At 35.0% G+C, this 17,715-nt stretch overlaps 1 protein-coding gene across 4 annotated transcripts in view; it reads left to right on the top strand.

Moving 5' to 3' along the window:
* LOC128855247 (oxysterol-binding protein-related protein 8) overlaps window positions 1-17,715 on the top strand; it is a 110,084-nt gene that overhangs the window by 45,058 nt on the left and 47,311 nt on the right. For 3 of the 4 annotated variants that reach the window (XM_054089975.1, XM_054089974.1, XM_054089976.1), the window contains one exon: window positions 13,647-13,705. In XM_054089975.1, coding sequence (XP_053945950.1) covers window positions 13,647-13,705 — 59 coding nt within the window. Of the gene's footprint in view, window positions 1-10,980; window positions 11,617-13,646; window positions 13,706-17,715 lie in introns of those variants that run through there. The other variant, XM_054089977.1, reaches the window with a different exon arrangement.

The following is a 17,715-nucleotide window of genomic DNA, read 5'->3' as shown; positions in this document are numbered from 1 at the left end:
TTCATTTTTTTTTTATTGGTAAAAGGGTATCAAGTAAAAATTTGAAATTTGAGAAAAAATAAAACAATACTCAAAAAAAGAAACAATAAAAGACAAAAAAATAAATAAAAGAAAATAAACCAAATAAAAAAAAATTAAAAAAAAAACCAATTAAAAAAATAAAATTTTAAAAAAATTTAAATTTTTTTGTATTAAAAAGTTTTTTTTTTAAATAAAAATTTTAAATTAGTTTTACATGAATTTTTTTTTAATTCGGTTTTTTTTTCTTTTTTTTTTTTGTTTTTGTTTTGTTTTTCTTAAAAAAAATAAAAAGAAATTAAAAAAAACTTACAATAAAAAAAAATTTAATTAAAAAAAAAAAAAACAAATACGAAAAAAATCATGGTCGACGAATTGAGAGAACTTTCTACCCAAGGCGCATTCATTAAAGGTGGTGGCACCAGATCAATACATAACATTTTGTACAATAAAAATGCCACGTAAAAATAAAGTAGAAAAGAAACAGAAAATCACGAACTATGATGTACAACCGAATATTGTGCGAATGGAACGTCTTCTCGTCATTTAATATTAGAGGTCTATTAGGTCTAACGATACCACCCTTAATAGATTCGCCTTGGCTCTACCTTACTATGCCTTTATCCATGGTGAAAAGATTTTTAGAGGTGTGGTGGATAACATACCGTTATGCGGCTCCGATTAAATTTGACAGAATGTGAGCTGACGTCACTTGGGATATGTTCAACAAAATTTAGTTTGTGTTAGTGATATACCAATAAAATCGACACATCAATGCTCATGCCATGGCAACCGTTTGTTTACGAATTCGGTGAGTACAAATGTGCGAATTTTATTGCGTGTTGTTAAAAGTGAGTTTTTGTTTAATTAAAGTTGATATTTTTATCTAAAGTGTGCGGTTTTCAATTGTAATAGCGTAAAACCCGTAGACAACCAATCTTTATGGGGTTAGAGGTAGTCAGAGGCTCGAAAAAATGATGATTTTCAATATTTTTTTTGTTTTGCGAGTTAATAGCTTTATTTTATTTACAAAAATAAAAACACATATATTTATACATCATGTTTCGACTTGACTTTAGCAAAATTCCAAAAAAAAAATAATAACACTATGCGACAGTGAAATTATACTTTTATGGAGACCTAGTACAACTTGTAGGTTTTGAAAAAATAAAAAAAATGGTATAGCAGAAATTTCCAATACACCCCCAAAATCTCATTTTATGGCCATAAAACCGTTTGTCAGTAGGTTGATGTGAAGAATCACTCCTAACTTCGCCAATTTCTATCCGATGTCGAATTTGTTTTTTTAGTTCGAAAGAACAAAAACAAACCTTTTTGACAGTGTGTTGACAATTTTTCTGAAATGACAACTGACGAGACTGTAGACGGAAGTATTTGGAATTTTTTTATTTTTTCTCTATTTTTTCAACTTTGACATAATTTTTACGATATTATCCGATATTGAGGATTTTTTTTAGTACCCTACTGTTTTAGTAAATTTAATTTTGCGTCGAATGAGCTATATTTGACTGTAATTGAATTAAAATTAATAGAGTTGTGTGGGTTTTAAGATTTTTTCTTTTTTTTACTACGAGATTTGGTATGCGTTTCGAAGCATGAAAATGATAGCAAGTGTCATTATAAACACATAATATTTATTGGAGTATTGTGCAGTGCAGCACTGTACGGTATGGTACGGTACGGTACGGTGCAGTACACAACGGAACTGGTTCCAAACTTAAAAATGCATTGGAAACGGCCCTTTGGAGTTTAGTATGGTACGGTACATTTGTCATTCTCTTCATCAGTTTTGAATACTTCTCTGTAAGAAATTCGGTCATCATCATTCATCTGAAGTCGTCATCAACTAAATTCCATTGTTTAAATCGAGAAGCGAGCGTTTCAGATTGTCTTCCCGATAGAAGTAAATCACGAGAAAGATCCTGAAAATCTGAATTTTATACAATGTGTCGTTCTGAAGACTTAGAACCAGACGGAAAGTACTCTTCATCATCAGGTTTATTGTTATCAGTTTGATCATCATCAGCAATGAGTTGAACTTCCTTCAGTTCATGACTTGCAGTTGAGTCAATCATATCGTCCAAGACTACGGGGTTCTTAACAGTTGCAACATCAGCATACTTTATGTGCTTTCGAGTTTTATAATGATGACCGTTTACGTCCGTTTTACAAAAATAACAATCATCTGGTTTATGATAAGGCTGATGATGCCACATCATCGGAGAGTATTGAGAAATTCGACTTTTTTGGCAACGTTTTGATTTATATCTCTTGAATTTCAATGAAACAAACAATAAAACTTTGACGTTTTAAGGTTAAATTATAATAACAAACTTCTTTTGTTAATCACTGTACAGTGTGAACTTTCGTACACTTGGGAGCTTTTTCATATTTCTATTGAAAAAACAAAATGTGTGATAATATGTCAGATATTTTCGTAAGTTCTAACCAGTTCTGTTGTATGCAGTACAGTGTATTCTTATGTATACATATACACTCCAATAAATATTACGTATCTATAATAACGCATCAAAACACGTCCTTATTCCCATTTAGCGTAAGTTATACTTACATACCAAATTAGTAAAAAAAAAAAATAAAATCTTAAAACTCACACAACTCTATTAATTTTAATTCAATTACAGTCAAATATAGCTCATTTGACGCAAAATTAAATTTACTATAACAGTGGTGTACTAAAAAAATCCTCAATAACGGATAATATCGTAAAAATTATGTCAAAGTTGAAAAAATAAAAAAATTCCAAATACTTCCGTCTACAGTCTCGTCAGTTGTCATTTCAGAAAAATTGTCAACACACTGTCAAAAAGGTTTGTTTTTGTTCTTTCGAACTAAAAAAACAAATTCGAAATCGGATGGAAATTGGCGAAGTTAGGAGTGATTCTTCACATCAACCTACTGAAAAACAGTTTTATGGCCATAAAATGAGATTTTGGGGGTGTATTGGAAATTTCTGCTATACCATTTTTTTTAGTTTTTCTATGCCCACAAGTTATGCTAGGTCTCCATAAAAGTATATTTAATTTTTTTTTTGTCACACAGTGTAATAAGTGTAAAAGTGATCGCTGTTTGTGTGGAGCCCGTTTCTTCAGAAGTCCTTTGCGGTGATCATCACAAGTCCTTGGAGGAGGTTCATCTAAAATCAATCGGACAAAAGAAATTAGTCGGGAAATATTTTTCAGGGGGTATTTTAGTCTAGAAATTTAAAAAAATCGAAATTTTTTTTTTCAAAATTCGATAGTTTAGGTATTCAAAAATATTACAACTATTTTAGTGACACGACAGCTAGACTGGTTTGAGCGGACGGCGAAATTCAAACGCGTGTTTCTCGAAACTACTTCGTTCGATACGGTCGGCACGATATCTCAAGTTCTAATCAACCGATTTGCTTGAAATTTGTCATGAATATTCCTTAAATATATCTCTATCGTATGAAGCTCGAAAAACTGGAAATTTCAATTTTTTAATATGTGTAAACTATTCGAAAAAGCTTAAAAATAAGAGAAAAATCGACCTCAATTTTTTGAGTAGCCGCCATTTTATGGAAAAATTTTTTTTTCCGTTTTTTCTGGTTCATACGATAATGACATTCATATTAATTAAGAATTTGTATTTTTTTTTTTTTTTCAGATGACCACAAGGGTAGAAATCGTGACGACGGGGACACTGCCTTTTTTTCCTCCCTTCCACTTCAAGGACGCATAACTCCATGAAAATTCATTTGTTTTTTCAAATTTATTTTGTGTGCTCCTAATATATGAATAAATAAATGATAAAAAAATGTATCGTAAAAATATCAATAGCTTTTTTTTTATTCATCGTCAAAAAATGCTCGAAATTCGGGCCTCTAGACTAGAATACCCCCTTAAAGTTCTGCTACTCTCGAACGTACCGGAGCGCCCGAGCGCCCTTTGTTAATAGTTGAATAACTCGAAAAGTATTTTTCGGATTCACTTCAAATTTTCACGAAATATTTTTAAGATATTATATTTTAAGAAAATGCAAAAAACGAATCCAATTTTTTGAAAATTCTGACTACCCTTATCCCCTTAAGTTAAGGCAATCTTGTTTGAAGCTTTCTAAGGGCCAGTAGTAACAAACTCACATTTAGTCATATTTAGCTCTTGCAGCAACTCAAATATAGCTGCAAAATGGGGCGCGAATTATGTTGTTTCTTTTTTTTTTAATTCCTTAATTCCATTTAAAGCTCACCACTTTTCACTATTTGTTAACCAATTTGGTTTTTTGTTTTGGACCCAACTAAGTACACTTTACACTTTTAGTTATGCTTTTTGTTTTCATTTCATTCGCCTCTCCCAACTGACGTGGCAGCTAAAGTTCCTCTCACATTTCCTTTTTTGACCATAGTTATCAGGCAAGCCTTGAAAATCTATCAGCCTTGGCTTTAAGCTTTCTTTCAATCTGCTTCCCTGAGGTGAAGTCTGCATCAAAAGGAACAACATTTGAGTCCTTTGAAGCTCTGAATATTGCTTTCACATTCACTTTGCTCGAAGCTCTTACTAGAAATTCGGGGTACGTTGTTATTTGAAATCTAACTTACATATTTACTTTATTGTAATGAATTCTCTCTTCGAGACGAGTCAAAATGGAGCTAGTCGCCGAAGTGGTTAAAAAACAACTAGTGATTTGAAGGCACAATTCCATATTTTGTTACAATTCATACACGCGTTTCAGCACACCTATCCGTACAATACATTTAACTTTTCGATCGTATACTCAAATATTAACTTGTAAATATCGCAGATGTACATACATATGTACTATGTATTGTAACAAATATCTTTATCTTCATTTTTTTTGACAGCGTTTTAAAGCAAATTTGGCAGTGCATATTTTTCTTCAACGCATGCTTGATAAATTAAATAAATATTTACTGTGCATGTGTTTGCTGATTTTGTTTGTAACGTTTTGTAGATAAAATGGCTATACATATACCTACATATATATATACAAGTATATGGTACAAACACACATACATACGTACATACGTTTATTGCGAGCGAGTAATAATTTATACAATAAATTTGAAGGTGAAGAGATACGAGGTTAGTATTTGTTAACCCACATTCACTTTCAGTTTTAGCAGGTATCTATGCTCTCTGAGTTTTTATTAGTTGTTGTTTAGGGAAATAATTAAGCGAACAAAGAGCATAACATTTTTTTATGGCCAAATGAAAAAAAAAAATTACTACTACTCACGGCTTAGTACCTAAATTTATTATTTGCGTCAAATTTTTGCGCAAATGGTTTGAAACTGTTTTATGGTCGATCTGTAGCTCTTGGGCGATGCTACGACCACTAACATGCCGGTCAATTTTGATTATTCTTATGATTTTATCGATATTTTCGTCATTATTGACATTTTCTTTAACATCAAAAACTTCTGAACAGAATTGGCGAAACCAAAATTGCACGTAATTAGCTGTTATATATATATATGTATTATAGCCTGATGTTGGAGAGGATCGTACGAGCTTAATCGCTGAGGCACAATTTTTTAAAAGAGCGTACAATTATTGGCGTATGCCGATGATATCGACATCATCGGCCTTAACAACCGCGCTGTTAGTTCTGCCTTCTCCAAACTGGATATAGAAGCAAGGCGTGGTGAACGAGGACTAGGGTTTGACTTTCAAAAAATCGATTTTTTGGAAATAGCTTTTTCTTATAGTAAATCATCTCAAAAATATTGTCCCAAAATTTCAGCTCAATCGGAGCAAAACTTTTGGAGTTATAGACGTTGTTGTTCCCACTCCTCTGCGACAGCTGCGAGCGTTTGGAGCGGAGCGTTACAAAAATGCCGAGAACATCTAACGCGTTTTTCTCGAAACCATTTTTCAAAGTCCGTGACTATTAGAACTTCAACAATATTTAACCGATCCTTTTCAAATTTGGTATACAACTTCTATATATATAAAATACCTCCCCTCCACTGAGAGATTTTTCACTTTTTTGTTTTACATTAAGGGCGGTTTCCACTTATACAGCGAAAAAATCGGTGAAAATCGCACTTTTTGCTTCAAAAACGCGCTGGCAACGTAAAAATGAAAAAAAAGAGGTTGTCTGTAAAGTCGGTTTACTGACGATAGTTTAACGTGATAACGTCATAAGAAAACACTGATTGAATGGTTGCATTTTCAAAAGAAAATTTTAATTTTATTTGTTTGATTTATATTTTGTATGGATATAGAGAATGAGTTAACATTAACATAACATAATATACTTTAACATAACATAACATAACATAACATAACATAACATAACATAACATAACACAACACAACACAACACAACACAACACAACACAACACAACACAACACAACACAACACAACACAACACAACACAACACAACATAACATAACATAACATAACATAACATAACATAACATAACATAACATAACATAACATAACATAACATAACATAACATAACATAACATAACATAACATAACATAACATAACATAACATAACATAACATAACATAACATAACATAACATAACATAACATAACATAACATAACATAACATAACATAACATAACATAACATAACAAAACATAACAAAACATAGCATAACATAACATAACATAACATAACATAACATAACATAACATAACATAACATAACATAACATAACATAACATAACATAACATAACATTACATTACATTACATTACATAACATAACAAATTACCCCGTATTAAAGCACTTATCAACAGCTTTCATTTGATACCCATATTGTACATACACAACCAAAGGTTAGCCGGGTCCACGTTTTGACCTATATCTCGAGACCCCAGTCACGGAGCGGCATGAAAAATACTCTGTACTAAAGCATTCACCAACAGCTTTCATTTGATACCCATATTGTACATACACGTAAGAAGGTTACCCGGGTCCACGTTTTGACCTATATCTTGAGACCCTATCTACCAATAGGTATTCAAACTATACGGAAATCATCTTCAATACCTACTTAACAATGTGTGTAAGTTTGGTTTAATTCGGTGCAAAGACACGGCGGGTCCACGTTTTGGCATATATTTCGAGACCCTAGTCATCAATAGGTATGAAAACTACCCCGTATTAAAGCACTTATCAACAGCTTTCATTTGATACCCATATTGTACATACACAACCAAAGGTTACCCGGGTCCACGTTTTGACCTATATCTCGAGACCCCAGTCACGGAGCGGCATGAAAAATACTCTGTACTAAAGCATTCACCAACAGCTTCAATTTTATATCCATATTGTACAAACACATTCTAGGGTCCACGTTTTGGTCTCTATCTCGAGACCCTAGTCACGGAGCAGCATGAAAAATACTCTGGACTAAAGCATTCACCAACAGCTTCCATTTGATACCCATATTGTACATACACATCCGAAGGTTACCCGGGTCCACGTTTTGACCTATATCTCGAGCCCTATTTCCAAAATAAAATATAATCCATGTTACTCGTGGATGATGTAGCTTTCGAATGGTGAAAGAATTTTTAAAATCGGTCCAGTAGTTTTGAGCCTATTCATTACAAACAAACAAAGTTTTCCTCTCTATAATATTAGTTTAGACAACATATCTTATAAGGTATATGGTAAATATTACCATACATTTTTTCCTTCATATATAATAAAAAAATTAATAATTATAACATTAAAACAACAGGTATTATTAACAAACTTGGTTTTATTTTAAATGCTTCAAGTGAATCAAATTAATAATAATCAATAAGAAGGCATATGCAAATACAAATACGTGAATTTATATATGTACATTTGCGCATATACATACATACATATATACGCTCACTTAAGTAGGAGAGAGCAAGATGTCGAACGTTGCCGTTCGTTTGCTTTGTTTGCTTTGTCGTTCGTTCCGCCCTTTCGCTTGCAGTTCATTCAATGCAATGAGCAAGGTAACGGCAATGAGCAAGGTAACACTAATATGAGCAAGGTAACACTAATGAGCAAGGTAACACTAATATGAGCAAGGTAACACTAATGAGCAAGGTAACGACACATTTTTTCGTGCGTGCAGCCTGTTAAATCGAATTATAAGACGTTATCACGTCAAAAAATCGGAGCCAGTGGGGGGGGGGGGGGAGGTTTTGGTGATACTTTAACCAAATAATTCTGTTTTTTTTATTTCAGGTGATTCTACAACTAAATACGATAGTCACCGCAAATCACCTTTTAGAAAAGGCGTTTTCGGAAAAGTTACCTCACCGGCTTATTTCCCGATATTTTCTTACAAAAATTTAGTACAATATTGTTGAAATGATGCTTTATAATGTACAAAAAGTTTAAATATCTACACCCAAGATAAGATATAATGGAAAGTGCAGTGTTCCTAAGGTATTTAGTGTCGCTGATTACAAATCTCAAGTCAGATTCCCAAAATTCAAAATGGCGGACGAAAATAAGTTCCTATGTTCATTTTTTTCCCTACCCCCGTAGACATAAGTACACCCCCTACTCTAAGGGTACATGCGAACAATTTGGGTTTGGCCTTATTTCAAAGAGCAAAGTTCAACCTTCAATTACTGACAATAACGAAGATCGTAGCACGTCAGGGTTCTGCTCCACAATTTTTGAAAAATGGCCAAATACGCTATTTTTAGGGGTTTCAACCCCCTTTTTTTTGAAAACCTGACGTGATGGAAAATTTTTGAACTCGGATTCTTGCTCAGCGCGAAAATTCCCTTGGGGAACACTAGGTCACATCTTATTCGCATCAGAAACATTGAAATTTGCAGGGCAGTGTAATTTATAGTTGGCGTTTCAAATAATATCTGAAGTGAAATATAAAAAAACAAAAAAAAAAAAATATGAAAAAGTGTGTGTTGTGCTTGAAAAAAGTTCAGCGAGGTAAAGGATTCTTTTTTTACTTTTCTTGGTAAGGAACCGAAACGGCAAGCGTTGAGAAAAGCATTCTGATTTTGATGAAGTAGAATTCAAAAAGCAAAAAATGCATGCCTGTTTTTACTTATATGCGGATGTTATTACCTGTAATAAATTTGCGTTGGCTAATTTCGCTTCTAAAGCTCTTTTATTTCTACCAGATCTGCTGTGCTTTCTATGCTATTACCAAGGCGAATACATTCAAGTTGGTGGCGCTAGACCAACAACAACATTTCGTACCTTTGATTGTGACGACAAAGTAGAAAACAAAGACTAAACTCGCCTTGTTTCATTCTGTGCTGACAGACGCATGGACACGGCGAAAAAAAATCAGCTGATTTACCGATGCCACTTTGGCTATTACACAGTCTGCAAATTACAAGAATTTTATGTATATATGTATGTATGTATACTTTGGCAGGTTGATAAGTCTCTTAGCTGACAAAGAAAAGCAATTTCAGAAAAATTTGAATTTATTTTCCACAGCAATCTGTTTTTAGTACTACAATTTTATAGCAATGTTATTTGTTATGCCTCCTAAAAAATTGTATTTCTTTAATTCTCCAAAATGTGCCTTTTCTTCATTTCACGAAAATATCTTATCGCCAAGTATTGAGAGTGAGTTAGGCTGGGAAACCATAGGTAACGTAATTCATTTAATTTGGACCTTGCTTCAAAGAGCCTATTCGTTTGAATTTTTTGTCTACTGCGCGCAAATGTGGCATCTTTCATACAAATAGTCGCTTCATACCTAATTTTTCATGTACTATATTTGTGTGTTCTACACATTCTCTTGCGGTCTTGCTTTTTTACGCATTTTCATTCTTCGATCATTTATTACAATACAATATGAATTTTTTTTAACAGCTTTTTCAGCGTTAGCCTCTACTGAACGACCAGAACGTGATTCACTCTTAGCGCAGATATGACATCAACGTTTAAAATCATTTATCCACGAATAGTGGCAAATGATGGTGTAGGTATGTCATGAACTTTATTTAACTCTTCTTTGGCTTCTTTCGGAATTGTTGTTGAAAGTTTTTGATCAGTGCGTCAAATTCTTAATCTTCAATTTCTATTAAAATTTAAACTTTTTGTTATACGATTACAACAAAGCGAATTCATTTACGGTAATGGCACTGGAGCAGCTGTTGTGTTCTTCACAAAATGAAAAGATGAAAAGTTGTTCTATTTTTTTACTATTCTTCCAAAAATAAATGACGCGACGAATTATGACTCGAATTCGGATGGCTGATGTTTAGAAGGAAAATAAGATTTTGATATTGTTATTGTTAGTTTTTCATGGGAAGCTTTTCAATAGCAGAAATTCCCCAAAAACACCAATTATGATTATAGTTTTTCCCCAATATTTCCAGCAATTCGGAAATATATCCGCCTCTCTGCATTAATAAATCACTTCCATAATTCAAAGTTTTTTTTGTTTCATTAGCCACTTAAATTACCATAAATTGCGCTCGTAAAATCAGTTTGAATTTTCGCACAATTATCGCTCATTATTAACTATATTAATTCACACAGTTGTCGATGTGAACAATAGCCTAATTGAATTTTTATCTTTTATAAGTTATCGTAATTGAAATATTGATTCTATGGCACCTATCAGAATTGGCTACAACCACAACGCTGACGCAATGAAATTCCACCGCCTATGAAAAAAGAAAAATGCACAGCATTTTGGCTTTTCATTTCTCCTACCAGCTGTTTGGTACTAAGGTGCTCAGAGTCAATGAAATGAAATAAATGGCCGTCGCTTCCTATTGTTATTATTATAATTATTGTTGCCGCGTTTGATTTGATTATCGTGTGTACACCCCTCGTCTTTGACGATCGTCGGTGATAATCTCTTCATATTTTGAGAATATCCGATTGTTTCGTACTCTTGTAAACACTTCCACTTCAATTGCTTAAGTTTGCCAATTTTACGCTCTGTTGGCATTTATTTTCCGGCACTTGCGGTTGTTGGTGGTGCTGTAGCAGCTACGTATTGTTTTGTCTGCCTTTGATTTGGTATTCGCATTTGGCGCGCATTGTTGGTATTACGAGCATTGTTGATATAGCAGCAGCGGTGTCAGCATCGGCCGGTATTGGTATTCGTCTCTATTGTGCGTTCGGTGATCGTTGAGAATTTTCGCGCCGCCAAGACTCGCTGGCATGTGTTTTTCGACAATTGCTCGCTCGATAGCTGAGTCAGTCGCCGACCGCTATCGTCGTCGTCGTATGTAATACGCAAAATATCTTTCGCTTTAATTGTTATCTTCATAATTTGCATGCCATTGAGTATTTTCTGTGCATCGATAACTCACCTATGCAGCCATACATCTGTTAGTTGTTTATGAGTTTAAAGTGATTCAAAATTGTTTGGAAAGGATTAAAATTTATTCATCTGTAGTTGTTGTAAATGTAAAAAAACCATTAATCTAAATGCGGAAGTGAGTGTAACTACATAACTACATTGAAATTCAAGTGGTAGTCAGTGTATAATATAAACAAAAAATCATTAAAATTGTTTCGTCGCCAATGCAATGTGCAGGCAGAAGTTGTTGAATGTGTCACGTCGACCACGCAGCGCAAGAAACGGGTTAAATGTGGAAGAAGAAGTTCTTTGCAAGTAAGTGAAAGTAAGTGGGGCGCCGTCCCACACGCTACCATTGCCGCCGCTACATGTTGCACCAGCAGCTTCAATTGGCAGCTGTGCGACTGTATGGGTGCCACACGTCGCATACGTAACATGCATTTCTCTGAGTGACGTATACACCGCCTGCAGCCAATCGCTTAACAGACACCTCACTGCACGACCCCTGCCTGTGTTGAGTATTTTTAGTGAATCTAGAAGCGGGTGGGTGTGCTTGTGTTTCGACGCGCTTTTTCTCCCCACTTCGTTTTATTAATGTACGAGTATGTTTTTATACCCGCGCATACTCTAGCCCAGGGTATTAGATGGAGACATATGTGAATCAAAATGCTCAGAACGATAAGAGGAGTCGATTTAGCAATGTCTGTAAAGAAAAAAAAATACACTTTGGGTAATTGCGTGCATCTCAATAAGGACGTAAGGGGACAGATACCTGTAAACGGCCATATTAAAATTATTTAAAATGAAGAAGTCAATATATTTTTTCAAAATTGGCATACATTTATTTATACATTAAAATAATATAATTTTGTTTTATTATTTTAATCATTTAAAATGGCGGATGTACACTCCATTCTTCCAGGAAGGTCGCAGCGGGGCTTCTCAATCGGCGGGCATTTTAGCATCGGCGTCAGTGACCTCAATACAAAAAACCAAAAATTTTGTTGTTTATTAATGTCATAATTTCTATATATTTAAATAAAAAAAAAAAAAAAAATGAAAAAAAAATCGCGGAATGAAATGCTTAAAAAAAAAAATTAATTTTAGGGCGAATTTTCCTACTATTTTTGTTTCGAATTTTTTTTTATTTTTTTTTATTTTACAGGTATCTGTCCCCTTTATAAAACTCGCCCAAACTGGGTGCACGTGCTGCTTTTCACCTCATTTACATCTGGCATAATTATTATTGAAATCAGATCAAAAATTTGCACACGTTTTATATGTTAAGACTAAATTTCCGGCCGTCCGTCTGATGTTGTAAACTATTTTGCTTGATTCCAAGAACTAACAGCCAGCCCAAATAAGATTTTACTGAAATGTGTGCGGGTATACAAAGTTCGGTCCGGACCGTATTTGGTCTTCCTTACTTTGCTTTTATATTTGTTTTGTTTTTTTTGTCTTATTTGTTTTGCTTTGCATATTTTCGTTATGTAGCTCATGCAAAGCAAAGTGGTGGACAATTTAAAGTTAAAAACAAATAAGTAAAAAGCAGATAATTAATTGAATAATTGCCGAGGCATCACATTAGTATTTATTTATTTTTGCTCTTTTTATTTATGCAAATATTATAATATATGTATGTATGTGAACATATATATGTGTGTGTACGTATGCCCGTATATGTTAATTGTATCTCTGTGTGTATTTCACCTCAAGCGCACATACCCTTCACCCATTCTATTCTACATATGCATGTGTGGATATGTGCCAAGCGATTTTTTCAATGCCCAGTTTTCATTAGCTTTAAAATTTTTGATTATAGTGTGTCGCGCACCCGTTGCGTTGTGTTTTTGTTATATTCACGGTTCACCATACGGCTTTTGAGCTGATTTATTTTATATTCAGTCAGAGTTGACGCTTTGGCTTTGTTGTGCTAGTGAAACAATTTTTTCCGCAATAATTTTTCACAAAGCCGCATTGAGTGAAATACCAATACCAATACTATATTGTTAACTGTAAACAGTAAACAAACGGTAGTTCATTAGCCAAGCTGTCAGTTATGGAAATAAATAATCAATCTGAATGTTTGTTGGTGCAACGTTAGATCAGTGAATGTGTCGTATACTGGCTGATCGGTTCATTCATTGAATGGTGAAACCATAGCCAACTGTGATAATACAAGAAAAGTTATATTTTGTTATATGCAACATACATATTTGATACAAAAAAAAATTAATGATATATCCCCACATTAAACATACTATAAAATTACGAAAACAAAAAAATATAATAATTCCGTGACTTGAATTTTCTTAACTAAATGTCCAACATGAAATTTCTTCTAGGACTTGCCAACTGGGCAACAGATAGCCGTGACAAATACGATGGCAATCAAACAGAAAAGGTGAGTACAGTCTTCTTATATAATATATGCTTCATTTAGTTTATGTATGTATGTAGAACATCATAAATAAGTGTGCTTATGTGCTTACGATATTATGAGGGCAGGTTAAAAATTGTACGGAATGGAGCAAATCGAAAGAGAAGTGGATATTTTATTTTTACCTAACACTACTTGTCGACTCTCATCAACTATAAAAACTAACTTTCAGCTAATTTGTTAGTGTTTTAGATATTTCCTGAAGTATTTCGGCTGCCGTAGCCGAGTGGGTTGGTTTGGGAGTGCGTAGGTTCAAATCAACGTGCATGAAACAGCAAAATGATATAAAAAGTTTTTTCTAATAGTGGTCGCCCCTCGGCAGGCAATGGCAAACCTACGAGTGTATTTCTGCCATGAAAAGGCTCCTCATAGAAATCATTTGCGTTCGGAGTCGGCTTAAAACTGTAAGTCCTTCCATTTGTGGAGCCACATCAAGACACACACCGCATATAAGATAAAGAGCTCGGTCTAACACCTAACAGAAGTGTACGCGCCAATTATTTATTTATTTTATTTTTTAGAAAAATATCAGGTATAGAGAAAATTGCGTTCCGTTTCGTTCGTGCGATTAAAATGTGGCATTGTCTATTTAAGAAAAGTAGAGAGTAAATTGAAGACACCAATCGTCTCAATCTGGGCGATAAATCCTTAGACATGGTTGGCCGTTTGAAAAGAAATAATTTGCAAAAAAAAGTTTAAATATTAACTACTACGGCAACATGGCAACTGTTTTTTAAACAGAAATTTTTGCCATCCTCAAAGTAGCCGAATGGATAATCGCGAGAATGACAGTCAGGCTGCACTGAACGCCCTGGAGAACGTGAAGCAAACCTCGAAGATTGTTCAGGAATGTAAGAAGAAGCTTAATTCTGTCGCAAGACAGAACATGCTTGTACTTATATAGGTTCCAGAACACTTCGGTGTTCATAGTGTTTTTTGACAAGTCCGTACAGAAAACTGTCAAGCTTTCTACTACAACTTGGAAGGAAAGACGTTTGGTTGATGGTCGGTATTATTGCTTTTATTGCTGCTTGACTGTCCACGTATATATTAATTGTTGAGTTCTTTCATAGCAAAAACTTCCGCTTGGAAAATACTGCTGTGGTCTGGCAGCTTGATAGTAAATACCCGTTCAAACTCCGTCTAAAGTTTTACAACCGTCTGTATAGATGTGAAAAGTTCTATGGCCAGGCTTCTTGCCTTTGTGCCATCCCTCCTCTTCCGTTGTAGTGCGAAACCTTCTCTCCCAACTAAAGTACGGAGTCATGTAGTCTATGCAACCTGAGCTCCACTTTCCTATTGAGCTGTGACCGAAGGTTCTGCAGGTGAATACTCCAGTAGCCACCAACCTCCTCGCGGATTTCGTTGACAGGTTTTCCGCCCCAAATCTCTTGGTGATCCTTGACTTGACCTATTCAAATTTCCATTTCAACTGCTACGACGGTATTTAATTTACTCCATGATTATTTTGACACAAGGTGCCGCAAAATTAAGCATCCATTTTTTTTGAATAATTTTTTACTACAATACATAAAAAAAAAAGTGATTTTGAGTGATGGGGAAAAAATTTACGCGCTCCATTGCTTGTCCAGTTTAGGGAAATATGATCGTAAAGCTTGCCATTCTCAAAAATAATAAATTTTCCGATAGGATGATTAATTTTGCACCACCTTGATAATCTAAAACTATCGTAAAATGAATGTCGATAATGCTCACATTACTTAATCCCTTGCTTTATTAATCGAGCGACGATTGTGTGTGCCACTTTCGATGAAAGCTTTTCTCGTGCTTTTCGGGTAAAAACCATCTCATTTGACACGAGATTTTCACTTTTGGCCAGAAAAATGCATCACGTATCTGATACGAAGTTCTTATTGTAGGCACGCAAGAAGAATCACGTCTCCAAAGGGTTTAGAGGCAACGGTGCATCGAACGTTCAAGCGAGTTTTTGAATTTGTGTAGCGAAACCGTTGCTGAAGCAAAATTTCAGTTCAAAACTATGAATATGAGCTGAATCAACGGTTTCCGTAGTTGCGTAATAGGGATGTAGCACAGCCTAAGAAATTCAAGATGCCTCACTCGTTCGCAAAAAAGTTGGCCACTGGTTGCTGAATTCACTAGACATTTAATTGGCCATTGGTACAGAAAAAGTACTGCTGGACTTTTTATTATTATTATTTCCTAAGATCCCTGGGAGGAACAAAGGGCCACCACAAATTCCTTCCATTCCTCCTAGCTTCATTCCAGCTTAAATTCACGTCGCGCGTTTCCAAATCCAACAATCGTCTCCAAGTGTTCGATATTATTCCTCGCCTACCGCTGCTTTGGGGATACCGCACAATAGCAGCTCTTATTAAGTCGTCATATTGTCTACGACGAGCGTGGCCCGTCCAACCCCATTTTCTTTTGGAAATCTCAAGGAGTATTGAAGTTTGCTGAGTTGTCTCAGCATTCGAGATTGTGTTTGGCCAAAAGATGTTCATGATTCACGAAGACATCGATTTGTGAAAACTTGCAGTGCATTTATTTGGGCCGCCGTTGCATTCCATGTTTCACAGTCATAGAGTAAAGATAATTTGACATTAGAATCAAAGATAATCAGCTTTGTACGTTGCGAAATGTGTGATGCTTTCCAGACTGGACGTGGGGTGCCAAATGTTGCCAGAAATTTCCTAATGCAGTTTTTGATGTTTGGGCTCGAGCCACCTGACAGCGAGATGATACTGCCCAGATAGCAAAAGATCGCACTTCCTCCAGCGTATTCTGAGTGATATAGCCATATCTTTTATAAAAAGTGGAAAAATAATTGGAAGCTTGACCCGACATTATGTAATGCCATTTGCGATTGCTGCCCAACGTAAGTGTGGGTTCCAAACAATTAATCATCCTCTGTGGTATAGACTTAGCCTCTTCGGATTATTATTTATTTCCGAAAATTAGACAAGAGTTTCGTGGAAAAAGACTGACTGCACATAATGACATGAAATCAGATATTTTCGACTATTCGGATGGCAAATAGCCAGTTTTCTAACAAATGCTGAATTCCGATTCTATTTTTTTACCACACCGTTTACGACGCCGACAGTCTTTATTGTGTAATTACTCGTAACTTAACATACTTAAGAGTTACCGGCGAGATGGGAAACATGTGGGAATGATTACTCCAGCCTTAGTAAGCTTAGAGAGCTATTGCTTTTGGACTCTGAAGTTACGTAAATTGATAGTAGTGAGAAAATCATGATACCATATGAATAATTTCTTATTAATGCAATACTCCTTCAAAAATGTGTATAAGCTATTTGTTTTTCATTGAAGTGCTTAAAAAATCCCTATTTATTTTACAATGGAAGGCCTCGTCGAATGGGCTTTATCGTGAAAAAATAAGAAGTGTCGTCTAGGGTTAAAAATCTTTGTATGAAGCCGTTGTCTGGTGAAACTTGTTAGAAAGAACGGTATAAGTTAAAAAGCTAGTGAAAGTCCAAAGGTCTGCTCTGATTGGAATCAGTGGAGTACTTCGGACCACTCCTAGTCTAGTACATAACGCTATACAGAATTCGGAACCCGTGGATATCGCAGGGAAAACTACCGCAACATGCACCGCAATCAGATTGAGGTGTTCGGGCCAGAAGCTAGACTTAAGATACGGACGCTCAAGTACTCTTAGAAACTTGGAGCATATCTTCATGTGCTTGATGAATGTACACCCCCGCTGGGCCCGAGCGGTACTTTTTCTATTCATATTCCCTCAAGGAGGAGTGTGCGGTGTACACTATTTGGAGACAGAGCGTAGTAAACATGTTTACGGATGGCTCGAAGTTGGTGGGAAGAGTTGAGAGTATTCTACGAGGAGCTCCCCATCAAGATCAAATACCGGACCACGTAGTGTTTGTTTTAGTGTAGCGGAGGAAACCGCAATTAAATAATTAGTAGATTGGTTGCTTACCTCTGCAATTACTGTAAAGGGCGTAAATATC

This window comes from Anastrepha ludens, chromosome 2, assembly GCF_028408465.1.
Source record: "Anastrepha ludens isolate Willacy chromosome 2, idAnaLude1.1, whole genome shotgun sequence".
Classification (NCBI taxonomy): Eukaryota; Metazoa; Arthropoda; class Insecta; order Diptera; family Tephritidae; genus Anastrepha; species Anastrepha ludens.
Note: the sequence above shows the minus strand (reverse complement) of the source record. Positions and strands in the feature narration are given on the sequence as shown.